The 21712-nt window shown below is 43.7% G+C and overlaps 1 protein-coding gene and 1 non-coding gene across 3 annotated transcripts in view; one reads left to right on the plus strand and one right to left on the minus strand.

The window, feature by feature from the left end:
• The window catches only part of DMRT1 (doublesex and mab-3 related transcription factor 1), a 105582-nt gene that overhangs the window by 79081 nt on the left and 4789 nt on the right, over window positions 1-21712 (minus strand). Inside the window, exon 3 of one of the 2 annotated variants that reach the window (XM_067040160.1) lies at window positions 3431-3449. The exons of the other annotated variant lie outside the window; for it this stretch is intronic. Within the exon in view, the coding sequence (XP_066896261.1) occupies window positions 3431-3449 (19 nt within the window). The remainder of the gene's footprint in view (window positions 1-3430; window positions 3450-21712) is intronic. 2 annotated transcript variants of the gene reach the window in all.
• LOC131762076 (U6 spliceosomal RNA) lies at window positions 12975-13081 on the plus strand. Its single transcript, XR_009337154.1, has one exon. It is a non-coding gene; the product is annotated as a U6 spliceosomal RNA (small nuclear RNA).

Genomic DNA, 21712 nt, shown 5'->3' on the forward strand with positions numbered 1-21712 from the left:
ACATGCCTCATGACAAAAAAACCAGAACATAAAACAGAAACAATATTGTAACAGATTCAATAAAGACTTAAAAAAAAATAGACTTAAGTACATATGGGAACTCAGCTGTGTTCTATTTTTTTTTTTGCGGTACGCGGGCCTCTCAGTGTTGTGACCTCTCCCGTTGCGGAGCACAGGCTCTGGACGCGCAGGCTCAGCGGCCATGGCTCACGAGCCCAGCCGCTCCGCGGCATGTGGGATCTTCCCGGACCGGGGCACGAACCCGCGTCCCCTGCATCGGCAGGCGCACTCTCAACCACTGCGCCACCAGGGAAGCCCTCAGCTGTGTTCTATTAATAAGCCAGACATATAAAAGATATTTGTAAAAATGTGAAACAATGCCACCCTCCCTCACTAATTTGTTTTGGAAAATATAGTTATTTTTCATTAAAATGTTACTTAGGTTAACTAATAATAGATTTATTATTTTCAAGGAATTAACAAATGTATTCTTAATTTCTCAGTTTTAGTTTCCAATTCAATAAATACTGATAGATGTAATTCACATAAACAAAAGCTCTTTGAGGTCCTCAAGAATTTTTTTAAGAGTGTAAGAAATTTGAGAACCTCCATATCGCAGGCTCTTCTCTTTCCAGGAGGACGGATTTCAGAGCAATTGGAGTCAGTGTCTCATCCTGAGCTGGCACACCGAGCTTAGTTAGCAGTCAGCAGGAAAGGCCCAACTGGATGCCTCTTGCTTTACCCCTAAGCCAGGGACATTTCTTTCAGTAAAACAGGCATTCACCCCTACACAATGTGGCCAGGCAGCAGAGCCTTGCATTGAGAGCACCAACCTAGGCTCCCAGGTCAACTTCTTGATCAGATCTGGAATCTACAACCCGGGGACCTTGGATCCGTTAATACTTAAGTGTCCGTTGCCCCAGAGTCTATATGTAACATGGGGTTAATAATGCTACTTACACCACAGAGGGCGAAAAAGGCTCCAACAGGGTCAGTGTTCGATAAATGTTAGCCGTGGTTGTTCTCACAGTCACAACACGGTGAGAGCATTCTCTGCTGTCAAGCAAGAGAGCCACCAAATTATCTGCCCGAAAAAGGCATCCTTGCTCCCGTGCTCACCTTTGAGGGACCGCAGGAGGCCTGGGCTGCACCTGGCAGGGCTTCCTGAGCACAACTGAACTTGGAAAGGAGCAGAATCCTCCGCTCCTGGCCTTCTCTGAGGTCAGACAGTAGCCTTGAATGCAGTTGGTGTGATATCACTCCCCAAAGTCATAATCAGGAAAGGCAGGAACAATCTGTTTCTCCCACAAGGCAATCATGACAGGCTATTTTAAACGTCAAACACAAACCTGGCGCCAGGAAAGCAAACAACCCCTGCACTTGTGTACCTGTCTTGAGCCCCGAGCCATCTCTACTTGGGAGACAAAACCAGCGGGTGGAGAAGAGGTGACCTTCCTTTCTGACCGCAAATCCCCGCCTCCTCATGTATTCACGTCTGCTTTTGATAAGCGTAGCTACTACAGTGCTTCCCTTAAGTGAGACAGGGATTTTATTTATGGGGGGGCGGGGGGGAAGTGCTGCAGTTCCAGGGCTGAACTTTTAACAGGCTATAAAGTTAATGTGTTCTTCAGTGTTCATTCCAGGCAAGACTGTGGGGCTATGTATTTTCTCCCACCCCCCCAAAGGCCATTATCTGTAATTGCCCATTACCATGCATAATTATTTCACCTAGTTTGGTCTATGGCCTCCAGGGCTGCACGCTGTTACAGCTAACTGCTCCCCCTCACCAAATCTGTGAAGGAAGCTTCACCGACCTTTAGTACTTTGCATGGTATATTCCAAAGCCGACATAAGAACGGTTTACAGGCAAACTTAACTCGAATCAGGAATATTTCAGATCTCCTCCAGATGTACCTTTCCCATCTCTACAGAGTTTTCCCTCCCCTCAAATAACAAGAAAATAAACTCTCCATTATGTGAGGGCTGATAACCCAAACTGGGAATTATCTGGAGTCCTTTATCCTCCCTTTTCTTGGAGGAGCTGTTTAACTATATCATGCTTTTTTTTTTTTTTTTGCGGTACGCGGGCCTCTCACTGTTGTGGCCTCTCCCGTTGCGGAGCACAGGCTCCAGACGTGCAGGCTCAGCGGCCATGGCTCACGGGCCCAGCCACTCCGCGGCACGTGGGATCTTTCCCGACCTGGGCACGAACCCGCGTCCTCTGCATTGGCAGGTGGACTCTCAACCACTGCGCCACCAGGGAAGCCCTATCATGCTTTTTAAAGACTGCTACTGGGAGAAGGTGGAGATAGGAGAGGGAAGAGAGAGAAAGGGTAAAACTTACAAAAATTTACAACTTTTAAATTCAATATATATGCTCCCACTTTTAGTGTATTTTGAGTGGGAGGAGGAACTGTGTTCAAATCAGTTATTAAGGTGAGATTTCGGGATACCAGGTACACTGGAAATACTACTTCTAGAACTGACATTTGGTGACATAGCCCAAAGTGTCCCCTTACATTTACCTCACTTTTCAACATTAGCAGGGAAAGAGGAGAGGGGCCAGGGATTGCTAGCTATACACACAGATTGCCGAAATGCTCAGCCATCCGCTGGCATTTCTGTGTCTTCTCTGCTGCACCACTCAGGTGTGAGGGTGGGAGATGTACCTCTAGGCTGTTATAATGTCCACACACAAAAAGCTAGGAATGAAACCTACCCACTTTTGTGTAGTCACTAACTACCACTGCACCCAAGACCGCCCACCAGAATCTCCTCGATGGGTAACACCCTTCATGTGTGCCATCTTGATTTCCCATCTGCATTCCTTCCTTTTGAGTGAAGCTCCTCTGAAATGAAAAGAAGTCGATTCTAAAAATAATCACTTGTCCAACCTTTCAATCCTCATTTTTACCAAATTCAGGTAGGGGAAACGACAGAGAATTCAACCTAGCAGTTTTCACCAAATCCGACAACAGGGAAGGCCTAGGAAGTAATGTTATCCCTTGTTTCGATACCTGGAGAAGTTCAGGTGGTAAATCTAAGGATGTGTGTGCAACTGGCAGCAGAACTCCGTCTGAGACCTCACACTTCACCACCAAGCTGTGTCATTAAGGGTAAAGAAAGCTGCTTAAATGTGGCCAATGAACAGCTTAAGCTAAAAGACATCTGTTCCTACTGATGATTTCCTGGAGAAGAATACAAATGACTACTAACTATGCATATGCTGGCATGGACGTGAATCAAACAAGGTCAAGACAGTTCTCAGACTCCAACGACAGAGACCAGGACGGGAGATGACATTTCCACTGGGAGATGTCAGGCAGGGCAGGGGCTGTGAGTTGTGATTTGGTCCAAAGGCACACCATACTGTCCCAAAGCCCCTAACTTGTGGCTCTTCTGACTCATCCTTGAAGCACCTCACTGCAACCCTGGGTCCTGGTTTAGCTCTGCAACTGTGGCCTCGTTGCCACAGCTGCTGCCAAAACAACCGTGTTGTGCTGTTCTCAAAGTGTGTACACAAGTCACTATATACCAGGTGAGGTGATCGCCTCCAAGCTTTGTTTCCTCTTCACAGCTAACTGCTCCACCAAACATGTCACTAACCACAGGGACAGGAAGGCACAGCAAAAAATGTCACACTTGTGATGATTCCTGCCTCCCAATGTAGGGCCAGAATGTGAATTCCCAGCCTCTGTGCAGTCAGGACCTAGGCATGTGAAAAAAGTGCTGCCAATGAGGTCTCCCAAGTGAGACTTCAACTGCAACAATGCCCTTTCTTTTTGGCGGGGGCTAGAGCCAGAAACCTGTGGTTTTTTTAAAAAAAAGATTGATTGACTGATTGATTATTTATTTATTTTGGTTGCACCAGGTCTTAGTTGCAGCACACAGGATCTTCCTTGCGGCATATCGGATCTTTTAGTTGCAGCATGCAGACTTCTTCTGAGTTGTGGCATGCTTGCGGGATCTAGTTCCCTGACCAGGGATTGAACCCAGGCCCCCTGCACTGGGAGTGCAGAGTCTTACCCACTGGACCACCAGGGAAGTCTCAAGAAACCTGTGGCTTTTGATAGTGGCAGGAGCAACAGCTGCAAGGCCCTGAAGGCTCTGACAACTTGGGATACACACATGTAACATGTAGACACACATGCATATACATACATACACATACACACACACAGATATATCTGTATCTACATATCAGTCAACACCCTAACCACAAAGACAGTTGTATCTTAACTGAAAGAAATGATTACCAAGAGCCATTCTGGGCCTGTCAACCAAAATGTTATCATGGTAACTAAGAAACAGCATGATGGAAGCTGTATCAGTGGCCAACTTCTTACAACTACAATCACAGCTGCATCATGTGCATCTTTATTTTCCTCATCCAGGGGCCTGTGTCATGCAGATTTTGTCCATCAGGTCTCTGGAAATCTAACATGCTCTCAGAAACTCCATTTCACAGAAAGGTCACCAGTATTAATAACTGTTTGGCAATTCTCCAAGTAAACACAGAACGTAGGAACGTCTCTGCATGGGTACAGCCTGTGGCACAGAGAGGGGACTACATAAACTCTAAAACACGGGGCCTGTATCTGTGACAAAGGAGCTAGCCAACTCTATGGGCAGCACTGGTTATCACCTGTGGCTGCATCAACCACCAGCCTCACCTGTGCTTCTCAAGGTTTCTTCCATCACAGAAACAATACTGGCTTGACGAGTGAGAGAATAAAGATTTTATTTTTATTTTTATTATTTATTTATTTATTTATTTATTTATTTATTTTTTGTGGTACACGGGCCTCTCACTGTTGTGGCCTCTCCCATTGCGGAGCACAGGCTCCGGACGCGCAGGCTCAGCGGCCATGGCTCACGGGCCCAGCCGCTCCGCGGCATGTGGGATCTTCCCGGACCGGGGCACGAACCCGTGTCCCCTGCATCGGCAGGCGGATTCTCAACCACTGTGCCACCAGGGAAGCCCAAGATTTTTTTTTAATCGACGATAAACCAAGAGTAATTATCTGAACACCACCAACAAAAAAGCATATACTTCCACGAACGCACAAGTTTTAAGATGAAGTTGTCTGTCCCCACTCTGCACACCCAGAAAGGAAAAACAACAACACAGGCAGAGCCTGGAGACTCACCTGGGGGTTCTCTTCCATCTCTGGACTAGACGCAGCCCAGAAGTGGTAGTAAAGTTAACCTTCTGAGCAGAGACTACAGTGCTGTGACTACAAGGATTTCAGAGCTAAAGAACTGAGCTTACTGAAAAAATAACTGCAGATGCTGTCACAGGAAGGACTCAACAAAAAGTCAACCACGGAGCAGGGGACAGAGCTGTTCTTTCACAGATGTTGAGCAGTCATAGCCATTTGTCCTAGGAGGCCAACTTGTGAGGGAAAGCTCTCAAAAACTCGACAAAGTCATTCATTCACTCATTCATTCTATATTAACTGGGTACTCAACTGTTTAATTCCAAGGTAGTACTAAAGGTCGGTAAAGCTTCCTTCACAAATTTGGTCATTTTTTCATGACATTACCATACAGAGGTGCCTTCAGGTTCAGCTGAGTCTGAAACTAGGAAGCCAATCAATGCCTCAGAATGTGTAGGACTTGATTTATTGCAAGTCAAAATACAGACAGACTGCAGACTTGCATTAATAGCTAAAATCAAACAAATATGTAGACACAGGGAAAAGACAATTAAACAGTGCAACTGGAAATATGACACCCTAAGAAAAACTAAGAAAATAATAAGCAACAGATTATTAAATTCTCAGGGACTGAAAGCACCAAAATAGGGAGGAGAAACAAAGTCACTGCAGATTAAATATGGAGAGTTTTAAGCCAATTATAAAAGATCAAAGAGAACAAGAGAGGGGAGGAGTAGCCTTACAAGTAACTGAGATAGGAGACCTTGGGAGAAATATGACCAGGGTAAAATCATTACAGTTTACAGTGAAAGTAATCTAGGGGACTCCAGAGAGAAATTCACTAGGGACCACTCCTGGGAGAACAGCACAGGGACAGAGAGCAAAAAGCTCTTTATTTTCAAAAGGCACACAACTCCGGAGGGAAGGTGCTTGCTACAGAGAACAAGGACTAGGTTGGGCGAGGTGAAGAGTGCAAATGAAAAATGCTAGTGGCTTGAGCCACATTTTGGATCCCATACTGTCCACCTCTGGCTAGGAACCTCGGTGTGGTCTCCATTCCATGGCACCGTGGGCAAAAGAGAGAGGCAACAGTTGTGGAATTAGTAGAAACTCACTTGACACTTTCTGTTTCACCCTCCAAAAAAATCTGAGACTGCCCCCTTTGAATAAGGTCAACCTCCTGAAAAGTCCTAACTGTTACTAACTGTCCTAGATTTTAACCAAGAGGAGCAGAGCCAAGAAAAAAGCTGTGAATGCAAATGATGTTCACTTTTCGCTGTAATATCTCATTTATTCCGCAGTTTACATAGACTTTTCAGTGGCTACCAATAATAACTCTACAAGGCTGAGACCCAGAAAGAGGAGCTGGCTGTGGCTTAGAAAGGTGCCCTGCACACAGAGGAACACGGTAGGAGCTGGACTCCCGAGTAAACCCAGGTCTTCTCAGTCCAGGTCTGGCGTCTTCTTGCAATAACAGGAAGAACCCAGACGCCTAGCTCTTCACCTAGATTCTGAGTAGTTAATTCTGTGTATTTTGTTTTGTGTTTTAGTAATCATCAATACACTGGACGCTATAAAATATCAGAGTCAGAAAGCCAAGGGAAGTGCACAACACTGCCAAGAAAATCCCCGCTACAACTAGCATTTAAGATCAAGCGTAATGCCTGACTTACCAAATTTTCTTTCTTACAAGAGATTCAACAGATCACTATACAACTGTAAGGCTGGTTAAAGCCTACGGTATAACTGAAAATACAGAATGAGAAAATGTAGTATATTAATTAATTAATTAATATATTAATTATTGTATGTAGTATATTAATTAATTAACATAGCACTTACTGATACTGAGAAAATATATCTCAAGGAAAGAAAGAAAAAGAGCAACTCTGGACATCAACTATTTTACTTACCTCTGTAACTAGATACAAACTGCTCACCTAGCTTAGTAACCTGGCTACCTAGTGGGTCCCAACTTACTATCATGACCAGAGTAATGGAGCCCAATACAGGACATGAGCATGGGCTGTGAGTCACAGACTCGGGTTGGAATCCCAACTCCACCACTTAATCTTAAGCATGTTATTAAACCTGCTTCCTTATAAGTGGAAAAATAGTTCCTATTTTACAGAGCTGTTGTAGAGATTAAATGAGAATATAAATAACAAAGCAGCTAAGGCAATACCTGGCATGAAGGCAGACATTCAGTAAATGAGAGCTAGCAGTATTGCAATCATGACCTCCTCTGAAAACATAATGCCAAAGAATTGGGAATTAAGCAAACTACACACACAGATGGCAAAGGATAAAGCACTGCCTGCTCTCTCCCTTCACACACAGGAATTACAAAACATTATTCACTATCATGCGTGGATCCTCAGTTTGAGAAACACCCCTTATTCCTGCCACACTAGCTCCTGGCAACGCAAACTTATGTGAGAATTACATTTCTTTGCTTAATCACCCTCACTAACGTGCTCTGTTTCTTCAGTTCTACCCAATTCCCCCCTGCTCCTAGATGCAAGCTTCTGTTCCCTGTCAAACTCCTCTCCATTGCTGTAAATAATCTCTCTCCCTCTTTATATATTACCTTTCAAATATTTATAGACTGTTATTCTCCTTCTCTCCAAGCCATACATCATTTTTGTTGCCCTTCCCCTAGATTCTCTCTAGTTTATCTACGTCTTTTAGAGAAAAACAAACCCCAGGTGCTTCATGATGAAAACAGCACACCCAAAGCTAACAGCCCTAAGCCAATAAGGCTCCTTACTCAAAAGCCACCAGAAAATTCTTTGATGTGCTTCTTCCTCCTTTTCCCCTGTCACTCAATAATTCCATCTCTCAGATAAAAACGAGGGAGAGAGGGATAAGGGAGGTGACCACCGGCCTCACCCAGTGGAGGCCAGGGCTCCACAAGGCAGCAGCTCCTGGGGTAGGATGCCATGGGATAGCCACTGACACGCTCCAACTTGCTAATGAGGAATTCCGCACCACGCACATTGCTCCTGCGTGTTAATTCCTTCCCCATCCACTGCATTCGATGTGAAGGTATTAGAACTGTGTCCTTGTGACTCACCTCCCCTCCCCCACGAGGTCTGGGCTGACGCGCCTGCTTCTTCATCCGACACGCAGGGCCTAAGGTCTCTAAATCGTGTGCCTTCTGTCCAAACTGTGAGGGGCAACAAGATACAGACAGTGTGTTACCTGTTTTGCTGAAGGTTAACTTCCTCATCTCGGAGTCCTGGGTATCTGTGTGGTTATCCAACACTCCCTACTCCCTTTAGAAAGGATAAGAGATGGCTAATACTAAAGACACATGTCAGTACAATTAATAAAACAAAAAGAAAAGCAAGGCCAAGAAAAGAAGGAGAAAGCTTACTCATACTCTGATGTGTGAGTGTTAAGATGCGTCTTGGAGATTCCTGGCTGCTGGAGCGTGGCCTGGGGTAGGGGAACTGTGACGGGTTATGTACGAGACACAATTCTTATGTCAGGTAGCTTGATTTTTGAGGGGGAAAAAAAAAGGAAAGAAACAAACCAAAAAAAACCCTAGTTTATGGCTATAGGGTAGATCATATCCAGACTCATTCCTCTGTTCCTCATTTTAGTATCTGAAACTTGAGTTTGATGGCATGTTTCTGTACTTCATCATGGTTTACAAAGAACTTTCACGTTAAAATCTTAGTTCAGCACCACACTGATTCTGCAAGATAAACTGAGCAGGCAATATTATTTTATCCATTTCACAAATGAGGAAACAGACACTCACAGAAATTAAGTGAACTGCTCAAAATCGGAGAGGTGATGAGTAACAGGCAGGTCTTTGGACTCTAGATCTTAGGTTCGTTCAGTGACATGGAGCTTCCTCCCCAGGCATAAAGTTAACCAGATAAAAGCAAAACTGTTTCCAGGTGTCTTCGATCTTCAAGACCTTTGATCAAGCTTCTACTATCACATACCATTCTCTCAGGGGGAAATTTGGCACTAATAAGACTGGTTGATCTGTTAACTAATCTGGCACCAATCTGGAAATCGGTACTAAAAACTAACTCTCACCCTGGCGGAAGCACAGCCCTGAACGTGTTCAACATCAACCAAAGCAGTAAAATCATTTTGAAAGAGTTGACAGGTAACGTGCATTCTATCGATAATTTCATGTAACACTGTTAGTAAGAATAAGATTAGTCTCTAGCAACCAGAATATCTGAATGGAGAGTGTATCCTATTCCTCAGCTGGCTTATCATATACCAAACAGTAATACTGGAACCTCTGGACCACAGCACCAGACATGAGTGTGAAATGGTTCAATCATTGAGGCCATTAGCTTAACTTGAGCTCTGCCCATGGTTATACTGGAATGAGGACAGAGGTTGGAAGAGTGTGAAGAACATGTCAGGTCCACTTGGCTCTGGTATGCTGACGGGGAACCAGACAAGCCACAGGCTCCTCTGCCTGTCCACACAGGACAGTGACCAGGGCCAGTCCTCGGGCTCCTGGCCTCTGCAGCCTGTCCCCGGCTAGTCTCAGCTAGTTTCCTGGCTTGAAATACTAAATAGTGGGGGGAAACTGCAGCTCATATCACAAAGGGCCAATCTCCACAGTAAATAAGGAACTTCAAGATAGGGGGAGGGGATTCAATTAAAAAAATGAGCAAAGGACATACACAGATGGCTCACAGAAAAAAACATAAATGGTCCTTTAACATATGAAAAGATTTCAGTCTCACTAACAAAGGAGAAGGGGATTATAAACTATATCAACCATATTTGTTTTCTGTTGCTGTATGACAAACTGCCATAAATCTAGCAACTTAAAACAATGCAAATTTATTATCTTACAGTTTTGTTGGCCCATCGTCTGACCCAGGTCTCTCCAGGCTAAAATCAAGGTGTTAACTGGGCAGAGGGCTGTTCCAAGCTTCTAGAGAACTCCTGAAATCTTTGCCTCAGCGCCCCCTTCCTCCATCTTCAAAGCCAGCAACAGCGGTCAAGTCTTTTTCCAGCTTTGAAACTTCCCAGCATCTTCTGTTGCGACATCTCTGGGGCAGCTGGGAAAGGTTCTCCAGGTCCAAGGATTCAGGCCATTAGAATGGGCCCACCTGGAATCCAGGATTACCTCCCCACCTCCAGATCCCTGACTTAATCACATCTGCAAAGGCCCTTCTGCCACAAAGGTAACACCTTCACAGGCCCCAGGAGCCAGGGTGTAGCCCTGTCTGGGGGCCATTGTTCTGCTGACCACACCCATGTACAGCGCTTTACCTTTCAGACTGATAAAGCCGCCATGGCAACCTAGCACTGGCAATGCCGTGGCAGCAGCTCTCTGGAGGAAGTGCCGTGGACACCATCTACCAAAATTACCTCAAAGTAGAACTCCTGTCCTACCATTTCTTTCCGTCTCTACTGTCACCACCCCAGTGCAAGCAGCACCCCTCTGCCTGGGAAACTGCATGGTCTTTGCTTTGCTCCCCCTTGAAACTACACTCCACACAGCAGCAGAGACACTGGAAGAGAGTAAATCAGATCACAGCATTCACTGTTTCAACACTCCAATGACTTCCCATCGCATCGACCATAAAATTCCAACTCCTTCCCTGGCCTGCAAGACAGCAAGTCGCATCCCCCAGTGATGTCACCCTTGCTCACAGCACCCATCACACTGGTCCGCTTCCTGCTCTAAGCACTGTCTCACCTTGCTGCACCTCCTGCCTGGAAGGCTCTTCCCCCGGACCTTGACTGCAATGGTTCATTGTCACTTGGGACTAGCTCGGATTTAATCTCCTTGGAGAGGCCCTCTTTCCCTAACCACCATGTCAACAGCCACGACCCTTCCAGAACATGCATCTTATCATTCTGTCTCCACAGTGCTTATCACTTTCTGAAAGCATCTTGCTCACTCACTGCTGTACCTGACTATCCACTGCCTCCCCTGTTGGACATGTAAGATCCACGAGACAGACGTTTTAGGCACTGCTGTATACCTCATGCCTGGAAAAGGGTCTGACCCAATGCAGTCCCACAACGAGTATTTGTTGAATAAATGAAAAATAAAATAGAAACACAGACGGAAGAAAGGGAAAAAGGGAGGGAGGGACTCTGGCCCAGACAGCAGACTCACCAGCAAAGATGAATTCAACTCAGTTCAGCAAACAGTTATTAGTGTTTGATGAATCCAATCTGCTTCCCTGAATTAATGTATATACTGTATTTCAGATAAACTCCCCAACCTCAGGATCAGAGTTAAAGGGTGATGTAAAAATAGGGAGCAGTTTTATAAGTGCTGAGATCAATACCGAGAGTCAGCTGTTAGTATACACTGGACTGAGCTGACATTGGGTGGCTGACGCAATACCCGAGAACTCTCACTGCCAGTAAACATCAGAAAATGTGCTATTTCTAGAATACGGAATCAGTATCTTCTTCTGACTACAAACCAGCTGTGTATAGTCTACTTTAAGAGTTTCTTGTGCATTTTTTTCTGAAATGCATGCTCAGTGGTACCATACACTAACACTGGGTTAGTGATTGTGAAGTCTACTAACAGACATAAGAGACCAGAGGAAACTGGGCTTGCAATGTAATCTGGTTCAGCAACAGGGAGCAATTTTTTTTTTTTTTTTTTTTTTTAGCGGTACGCGGGCCTGTCACAGTTGTGGCCTCTTCCGTTGCAGAGCACAGGCTCCGGACGCGCAGGCTCAGCGGCCACGGCTCACGGGCCCAGCCGCTCCGTGGCATGTGGGATCCTCCCAGGCCAGGGCATGAACCCGTGTCCCCTGCATCGTTAGGCGGACTCTCAACTACTGCGCCACCAGGGAAGCCCCAGGGAGCAATTTTTATGTGAATTTTCTTAGGGGAATATTTTTATAAGTTGAAAAGTAAGATACCTTGAGGCTGAGACAGAAATTCAGACCTGTACTTACAGAGTTGCTTGTGACCAAAGCAAAAGGAACCCTGACAAGTCAAGAACCAGTGAGACAGCAGCCAGAGCCCCAGGGGGCCCAGAGGTACCCTCACTCCACTCCCTTGGCTTCGTGGCACAACACAGAGCACTCCTAGGCTCAGGGTCCAGATCACCTGGCAGAGGTACAGAATTCACAGTATCCCACATCAGGTGGTAGCTGGCCTTACCCTGGGCCCCCTACTAACCTCAGCCCTTTAAGCAACTTCAGAGTCCTCATTACCCCAGAGGCACAAGTTAGACTAGCCTATAGAACAAAGAGAGAAGTCAGCAATGAAGCAAAAATTGCGGGCCTGGGGGAAGAAGTAAGAGGAAAAAAACAGATGTTGACGAGATAAAAGGAATCATCTCATGTGAGTCTACAGGTGATTCTTTTTTTTTTTTTTTTGCAGTATGCGGGCCACTCTTGTGGCCTCTCCCGTTGCGGAGCACGGACTCCGGACGCTCAGGCCCAGCAGCCATGGCTCATGGGCCCAGCCGCTCCGCAGCATGTGGGATCTTCCTGGACCGGGGCATGAAGCCGTGTCCCCTGCATCGGCAGGCAGACTCTCAACCACTGCGCCACCAGGGAAGCCCCTACAGGTGATTCTGAAGGCCAAGAAAGGCGGGTTAGCAGAAGAGGCTGTCCTTAGCCAAAAGTTAATGAGAGGGAGAGAATGGGGAGTTATCACTCAGTGGGTTTAGTGTTTCAGTTTGGGAAGATGAAACAATTCCCGGAGATGGATGGTGGTGATGGCTGCAAAACACTGTGAAGGTACTTAATACCACTGAGCTGTACACTTAAAAACGGTTAAAATGGTCCATTTTATGTTAGGCATATTTTACCACAATAAAATCTTTTAAAAATAAGATAGCTAGTGCTCGCTTCGGCAGCACATATACTAAAATTGGAACGATACAGAGAAGATTAGCATGGCCCCTGCGCAAGGATGACACGCAAATTCGTGAAGCGTTCCATATTTTTAAATGCTGGAGAGGGTGTGGAGAAAAGGGAACCCTCTTGCACTGCTGGTGGGAATGTAAATTGATACAGCCGCTATGGAGAACAGTATGGAGGTTCCTTAAAAAACTACAAATAGAACTACCATACGACCCAGCAATCCCACTACTGGGAATATACCCTGAGAAAACTATAATTCAGAAAGACTCATGTACCAAAATGTTCATTGCAGCTCTATTTACAATAGCCAGGACATGGAAGCAACCTAAGTGTCCATCAACAGATGAATGGATAAAGAAGATGTGGCACATATATACAATGGAATATTACTCAGCCATAAAAAGAAATGAAACTGAGTTATTTATAATGAGGTGGATGGACCTGGAGTCTGTCATACAGAGTGAAGTAAGTCAGAAGGAGAAAAACAAATACCGTATGCTAACACATATATATGGACTCTAAGGGAAAAAAATGTCATGAAGAGGTTAGTGGTAGGATGGGAATAAAACACAGACTTACTCGAGCATGGACTTGAGGATATGGGGAGGGGGAGGGGTGGGCTGTGACGAAGTGGGGGAGTGGCAGGGACATATATACACTATCAAATGTAAATTAGATAGCTGGTGGAAGCTGCTGCATAATACAGGGAGATCACCTCTGTGCTGTGTGACCGCCTGGGGGGGTGGGATAGGGAGGGTGGGAGAGAGGGTGATGCAAGAGGGAGGAGATGTGGGAGCATGTGTGTATGTATAACTGATTTAGTTTGTTGTAGAGGGAAAACTAACACACTATTGTAAAACAATTATACTCCAATAAAGATGTTAAAAAAAATAAATAAATAAAAAAAAAAAAAAAAAAAAAAAGATAGCTAATAAAACAACAGATAGGACAGAAGGGCATCCACGAGATCCAAAGAGTAGTGGGTGGCTGAGGGGGTCGTCAATGGACAGGATCCCTGAACCAGCAGATAACCAGGGACCCAAGGGTCAAGGACTCCAGGGGGACACAGTGCAGCAGGCAAGAGAAACTGGTGACACAGATGAGCCTTCTGACATTCCAAAAGTCTCCTACAGCAGCAAACACAAGGCTGTACAGCACTACAATGATACCTAGTGTCACCCAACACCTCTAAAAGTTTCCCAATGCTATGAATAACTATGGCAGTAAATTCTGAGACAGTCTATGAACTACCCTCTTCCAACTGGCAACGTGAAGAACAGCTGTCTATTCTCATCAGCTCTCGGGTGTTCTCTTCTACTTTCCACAGGAGTGACGGCGGTTTTCCATTTTCAGAAATCCAAAGATAAAAATTATTCTTGCCAAGTTTCTAGGGCAAGAGAATTCCTTCTCCCTTGTTCTGAGGAAATGCTTGTCACCCAAGGTCTAAACAGTTGCTTAAGCCCTTCAGAAAGAAACCAATGTTTCTATGGGCCAAAAACACAACAAAGAAAATCTGTCACCAGGTCCCTCTATGGTTTAATTCCTCAAACACTATTCCTTTCACTACAAAGTATATGTGATAATGAGGGAAAAGAGGAAATTTTTTAAAGACTGAATATCAACATATTTCTAGTGATAATAAAATGCAAACCTAGCAAATCCTCCATGATCTAAACTTCTGGTCATCAAAGAGACACTGACTGGGTTTTTTATCTTTAGTGTTTGCCAGGATGAAGGCATCTTATTGTTCGATTTTTAAAAACTTCACAGGATGAAGGCGTCTTACCTTTTAATTCTAAAAAATTTCAGTACGAATCTTCTGGAGCCCTCACACACTGCTGGTGGGAATGTAGTAAAATAGTGCAGCCTCTTTGGAAAATACTGTGACAGTTCCTCAAAAGGTTAAACATAGTGTTACTGTATGACTCAGCAATTCCACTCTTTAATATATACCCAAGAGAATAAAACATATATTCATATAAAAACTGGTACAAAAATGTGATGGAAGCATTACTCATAATAGCCAAAAAGCATAAGCAACCCAAAAGTCCATCATCTGAAAAAAAACAAAATATGACTTATCCGTATAATGGAATATTATTCAGTTTTAAAAAGGGAATAATAAATACATACTACAACAGGGGTAAACCTTGCAAACCTGAGGCTAAGTTAAAGAGGTCACCTATGACCCCAGTGTGGGAGCAGATGGAGAGTGCCTACTAATGGTACAGAGTTTCTTTTAGGAGGAGATAAAAATGTTCCACAACTAGATTCCAGGGACAGTGGCACAGCTCTGTGAATTTACTAGAAGACACTGAATTGTACACTTTAAGTAGATGAAGTGTATAGTATATGAATTTCACCTTAGGCTGTTAAACTACATTTGAATTTTTAGTCATGTAAAAAATTCAGATACATTTTTAAAATATCACAAAAAACGCAGATTGAACATCAATGATTTTACTCTGATATCTGCAAGTGGGTTCATGATCACTAACAGAGTGTGTTTTAAAACACAACTTCAAATTTAACCATCACTATTCATTTATTCAGCAAAGGTTTACTGACCACATGCTACAAAGCCAGGTACTGTACTATGCACATGAGTACATGATGAATAAAAAATGCAATCCCTACCCTTAAGATTACACTTTCACAAAGCAGACAGAGGTGTAAACCAATCAAATGTTTCTTTGTCTTTTACATATGCTGTTATAAAACTGACTTGTTATTGTACAGCACAGGAAAATATAGCCATTATTTTGTAATAACTTTAAATGGACTATAATCTATAAAAATATGTTGTACACCTGAAATTAATAATATTGTAAGTCAAGGGCTTTCCTGGTGGCGCAGTGGTTAGGAAACTGCCTGCCAATGCAGAGGACACAGGTTCAAGCCCTGGTCCGGGAAGATCCCACATGCCACGGAGCAACTAGGCCCATGCGCCACAACTACTGAGCCTGCGCTCTGGAGCCTGCGAGCCACAACTACTGAGCCCTCGTGCCACAACTACTGAAGCCTGCGTGCCTAGAGCCCGTGCTCCACAACAAGAGAAGCCACTGCAATGAGAAGCCCACGCACCGCAACAAAGAGTAGCCCCTGCTCGCCGCAACTAGAGAAAGCCCATGCACAGCAATGAAGACCCAAAGCAGCCAAAAATAAATAAATACATACATACGTACATACATACATACATACATATATTGTAAGTCAACTATACTTCAATTTAAAAAAAAACTAATTTGTGACTTTAAACCCTGTATTTACCTTTTTTGGTGGGTCTACATGTTTTCCAAATTTCCTTTCTAGCCAAGGTAGAACAGTAGGCTACTTCCTACGTACTTTGTCGTTTTAACTTCTTTACAGAAATACTGTCTACAGAGAATTTCTATCAGGTCAGTTAAGTGCTATATTTGACACATAAGCAGAGACTTCCCTTGGAATAAATAAAATTGACTGAGACGCTATTTAAAACACTAGGCTATCAAAATGGTCAGTACTATTAATCTTAAGTGTTTCCTTTCATTCAAGCCTCCAACTCTTGCTTCAGTTTAACGAGATTTGTTTTGTTAAACATCCTGGAAATTTCTTTGACTCTGAACATAAAATTGGGGAATGCTTTTATCTGAAGGCCTTTTTAAACCTAATCTCCACATCCTCTATTCTACTTGAAATTGAGAGCTCTGTCTAAAATCAAATGGAGCTCATCTCATGTAAGTAGCCAGAATCCTCCAAATATCAACTCTCAAACTAACCTGGATAAAATATTTTGGTGTTTCATTTGAAATGCTTCTTTCTGTACAACATGGAAAACTGCAAAGATAAAAACTGAAATATTTCAAATTTAAATAACTCCACAGAAGATTCTAGGGCAGCAAAACTACTCTGTGTGCTACTATAATGATGGACACATGTCATCATTAATTTCTCTAAACTCACAGAATGTACAACGCCAACAGTGAACCCTAATGTAAACTATGGACTCTGGGTGATTTCGCTGTGTCCATGTGGGTCATCAATTGTAACAAATGTACCTCTGGCGGGGGATGCTGATAATGGGGAGGTGTGCATGTGTGCGGGCAGGGGTGTATGGGAAACCTCTGTACCTTCCTCTCAATTCTGCTGTAAATCTGTAACTTCTCCGATGAATAAAGTTTATTTTTAAGAAACTTAATTCAACATCTTCAATTGTTAGCTCCTCGGTCACATTTCTTACTGGTAAAAACTTCATGGGGACATTATTCTGTTTTCAAACTACCACACTGCAGGTTTGTAAAGCACTTAAGCCCTTTGAAGGCACAAAACCAGGACGGCGTGTGTGCCCTACCAGCATGAGCTCTCTCTCTGTGCTGAAGTGGAATTACTGCTAAAGAAGAGAAGTGAAGGAGGGGGTCCTGCCGTTATCAGATGCAGACCTGGCCGATCCTCCCAACGGTGAGTGAAAGCAGGCCGTGGGCGCTGGGGGGGGGGAGGCCTGAGATGGCGGGAGGCGGCTTGATGTGGAGGAGTGCGAACGTGAGTGTGTGTGGAAGTCCAGGGTGCTCCAGAAGGGAGGCCCCAGGAGATAACATTCAGGTCCTTACTTACAAAGGACACGTATGCAGAACCGAATTCTCTACAATGCAGCCCTTCATCTGACAGCCCTGCACAGAAAAGGAGAGGCAGAGAACTATGCGGACCTCAGCGTGAGCGCTGGATAAAATGGCATTCTACTTGCTGCATAGGAGGCTGAAGGAAAAGAAGAATATAAAATAAAACGAGCCCAAATTTCAAAGAGGAGGAATACCTATGAGATTTTTTAAGTCAGTTGATAACTTTCAAAATAAAAAATATATATCTAGGAAGCTAAAATTTAAAAAGTAAAACCACAGAACTAATGCTGAAGTTCCTATTAATTCACTGTCATTTACAACCGAAAGTGCTCACCCTTTTTTTGAGGTGACCCAAAATGGCTAGGAAGAAACCATTTGCTAATCGATAGAGCACCTGTTAGCATATCTGATCCTGCCAGGATAAGAGACAGCAATGAATAAGGCATTTCTTCAAAAGGTAGTTCCTTCACAGTAACACCCGCAATCACAGATGAAAACAACAACAAAAATATTCTATACCCATTGTGGGAGGAATCGTCAGGCAGTGTTTTGATCCATCTTGGCCAATCTTTGGCTAAGGATCGTAGAGACTTTCTTCTAATGTGCTATTCTAGTCAGAGGGATCAGCTCTCCAAGAGATCAAACAACAGCTTGGTAAACGCAATTTCCTTCACAGTGGCCTTAGAACTCAACCAGTAATCTCAGCAATAATTCTCGGGCATTTCTCACTCTCACTTTTGGCATTTTCAGGAGCCAAAAGGAGATAACGAAGAAGCCTCAAGGACATAAACATCTGCTGGATTTCACTAAAGCACTGCCCTTGCAGACACTCAACATCAGGTATGTGAAAGAGAAGGTGAGCAACCCACCCCCGTGGAAGCCAGGTTGGTGGGCTGCACTATCCCATGACAACTGCTACAAACTTTCACCTCTCACGAGGTAACTGCAAATCCAAGCCCTCCACATCGACATAATGGAATACTAGGCCATTAAAAAATTCCAGTTTTAAATGAAAAAAATAAAAAGTACACACAAGTGGGAACAATACACTCCCATTATGTTAAATATATAAATTATATATACACATACACACATATGAAAACGATAAACAGACACACAAGCTTGCACATGCAGCTTGTAATCAATCCTGGGATAACAAAGAGAAGACCTACAGGTTGGGATTGGAACATGTTCGTTGAATATGTTTTGTACTCTATAAATGTTTACCGTTTACCTGCATAAAGTTAAATGTTACTTTAAAGAAATCCTTATCTCTGGAAATTTAATACAAGCTACATATTTGTTAGCAGCACACTATGCAGGAAGTTGGGCCCACTGTGCTGCATAAAACTTGAGGAACACTCTCCAGTCAATCTGTCTTGTCACTGCTTCTCTCTCTCTCCTCCTCTCTTCCCCCCTCCCTCCCTCCCCTTCACTGCCCTGTCTTTCTCCCTCTTTACGTCACACAGTTTAATTCTACTGGCATTTCTGTTTTTCTCATGTTCAATTCCCAGCCCAGGCCGGAAGTTAATGATCCCAACTCAAGAGCTTTGGTGGAAGTCCTGAGTAATGATGATGGATGAGGCTCCTGACCTATCCTTCTTGGGCAGGCATAGCCTCCCCGCCCATACGTGAGCACAGGAGCAACACATACTGCTGGCTTCCACACTCCCCTCCCCTGGAGTGTTGGTTCAAGACTCCAAAATGACTCCAAGGTCTATCAGCTCCAGAAGCAAAGAAGGGAATCTGGTCACATCCTCCTTGACCCTGAACTTTCTATCATGCTCCCCTGCTGCTTCTATTTGTAACTTTCCCTATCACCACTCTGAAATGCCCTGCGAGAACTTCTTTGTCATTCTGAACTCCATCTAGCCTGAAATCCTTCTCTAAGGCTTCGCTATCTTGGGGTATGCTATCAAACTCTGACACCCCTTCCGCTGAGGTGCAATGCGGGACAGCAGGCTACACCAAGTTCACCTGTGGCTCCCTACCAAATGCCCAGCATTGACATTTCTCCATCATGGGCCTGTCCCTGTATTTCTCCCCGTGAAGACCAGCGGCTGCAACCTTCCATGCCAGCCAAGAATGGCGCTGCTCCTAACAGTGTTCCTATTTGCCCATCAGCCCTAAATCCCTTCTGAGGATTAAACCATAACCTCTAATCGTAACTGTCCATTTTCCAAGGAAACACGGCAACTATTCCCACAGCCTCACGTCACAGGCAGATGAAGAAATTCATGGGCTTTGGGACCAGACAGACCTAGGCTGAATCCCAGCTTAATTCAGCTTTATTCTGGGGCAGTTTCCTCACCGCTGGCTTCCTTATCTGTAAATAGGAATAATAATTCCTACTTTATAAGATGTGTGTGAACATCAAATGAGTCACTCCCCTCTTTACTCTTCTGGAACATCCCCTATCAGTCCCTCCAGCTGAATCCACCAGGTCTGCCCTGACCTGGTAGTATATTGTAATTAACCTTACACACAGCTTAAAATCCCAAAGTGCAGGAATCATATTTCTGACAGATATACTCTTTCCTTCTTAAGAAAAGGAAAGTTTAGAAACTGCTGTAAATATATATTATGAGCAACTGAGCTAAAAAAAAAAAAAGAAAATAATACCATTCCTTTTGTTAGCTACAGAATCTGTAGCCCCAGTAACACACACAGGGACAGATACACAGACACACCGACCTGCAGCAGAGATTACAAGTCTTATCTCTCTCACCTGCCTTCTTTGGTGCCCACTAACCTTCTTCTTTAAAATGGTCAAGGCTCCTAGAATCTTCAAAAGCCTCAAAGACCTCATCCTTCATTTTTGAGAAGAGAAAACAATAGGGCCAGAGAGCTAAAGTGACTTGTCTCAAGTTGCACAGCTAGTTAAATGACAGCTAGGCAGCTGACAACTTTAGCTGGGTGGTTAAGAGCAGCAAACTGAGTAACTCACGAAAAGCTTACTTAAGAGGAACCGCACTGCAAGGCTCCATTTCATGGAGGCTTAGAAGGCTCAAAAGATTCTGTGAACCCGGCACATGTGTTTAATATGAAATATATGTCTTCATTTGCCAACAGGATGTCACAGATCTTTGTCTGGTGGATTTCTTAGAGTCCCTGCATTCTAGACCAGTGCCATTAAATAGAACTTTGTGAGAAACGGAAATGCACACTTGCCAATATGGCAGGCCTTAGCTATATATGTGCCTACTGAGCACCTGAAATATGGTTAGTGCAACTGAGGAATTAAATGTTTAAATTTTTTAATTTTATGTTTTATTGTGGTTAAAATACACGTAACACGAAATTTACCATCTTAACCATCTTTAAGCGCACAGCTCAGTGGCATTAACTATATTCATAATGTTGTGCAACCATCACCACCATCCATCTCCATAGCTCTTTCCATCTTGTGAAACTGAAATCCTATACTCATTAAACAATAACTCTCTCTTCCCCCTTGCCCCCAGCCCCTGACAACCACCATTCTACCTTCTGTCTCTCTGATTTTGACTACTCTAAGTATGTGTGGAATCATACAGTATTTGTGTTTCTGTGACTGGCTTTTTTCACTTAGCATAATGTCCTCAAGGTTCATCCACATTGCAGCATGTGTCAAAATTTCCCTCCTTTTCAAGGCTAAGTAATATTTTACCACATTTTGCTTACCATTCATCTGTCAGTGGACACTTGAGTTGCTTCCACATTTTAGCTATTGTGAATAATGCTGCTATGAACATGGATATACAAATATCTTTAAGACGCTGTTTTCAGTTCTTTTGGGTATGTACTCAGAAGTGGAATGGCTGGATCATGCGATAATTCTATTTTCAATTTTTGAGAAACCACCATACTGTTTTCCATAGCAGCTGTACCATTTTACATTCCTACCAACTGTGCACAAAAGTTCCAATTTCTCCACATACTCACCAATATTGTTATTTTCTGTTTTTTGATAGTAGTCATCCTAATGGGTGTGAGGTGATATCTCATTATAGTTTGGATGTGCATTTCCCTAATGACATCAAGCATCTTTCTTTGGGCTTTTGACCATCTGTATATCTTCTTTCAATGAATATTTTATTTCACTGTAATCAACTTAAATAGCCAAACGTGGCTAAGGGTT

Source organism: Kogia breviceps, chromosome 8, assembly GCF_026419965.1.
Source record: "Kogia breviceps isolate mKogBre1 chromosome 8, mKogBre1 haplotype 1, whole genome shotgun sequence".
NCBI lineage: Eukaryota > Metazoa > Chordata > Mammalia > Artiodactyla > Physeteridae > Kogia > Kogia breviceps.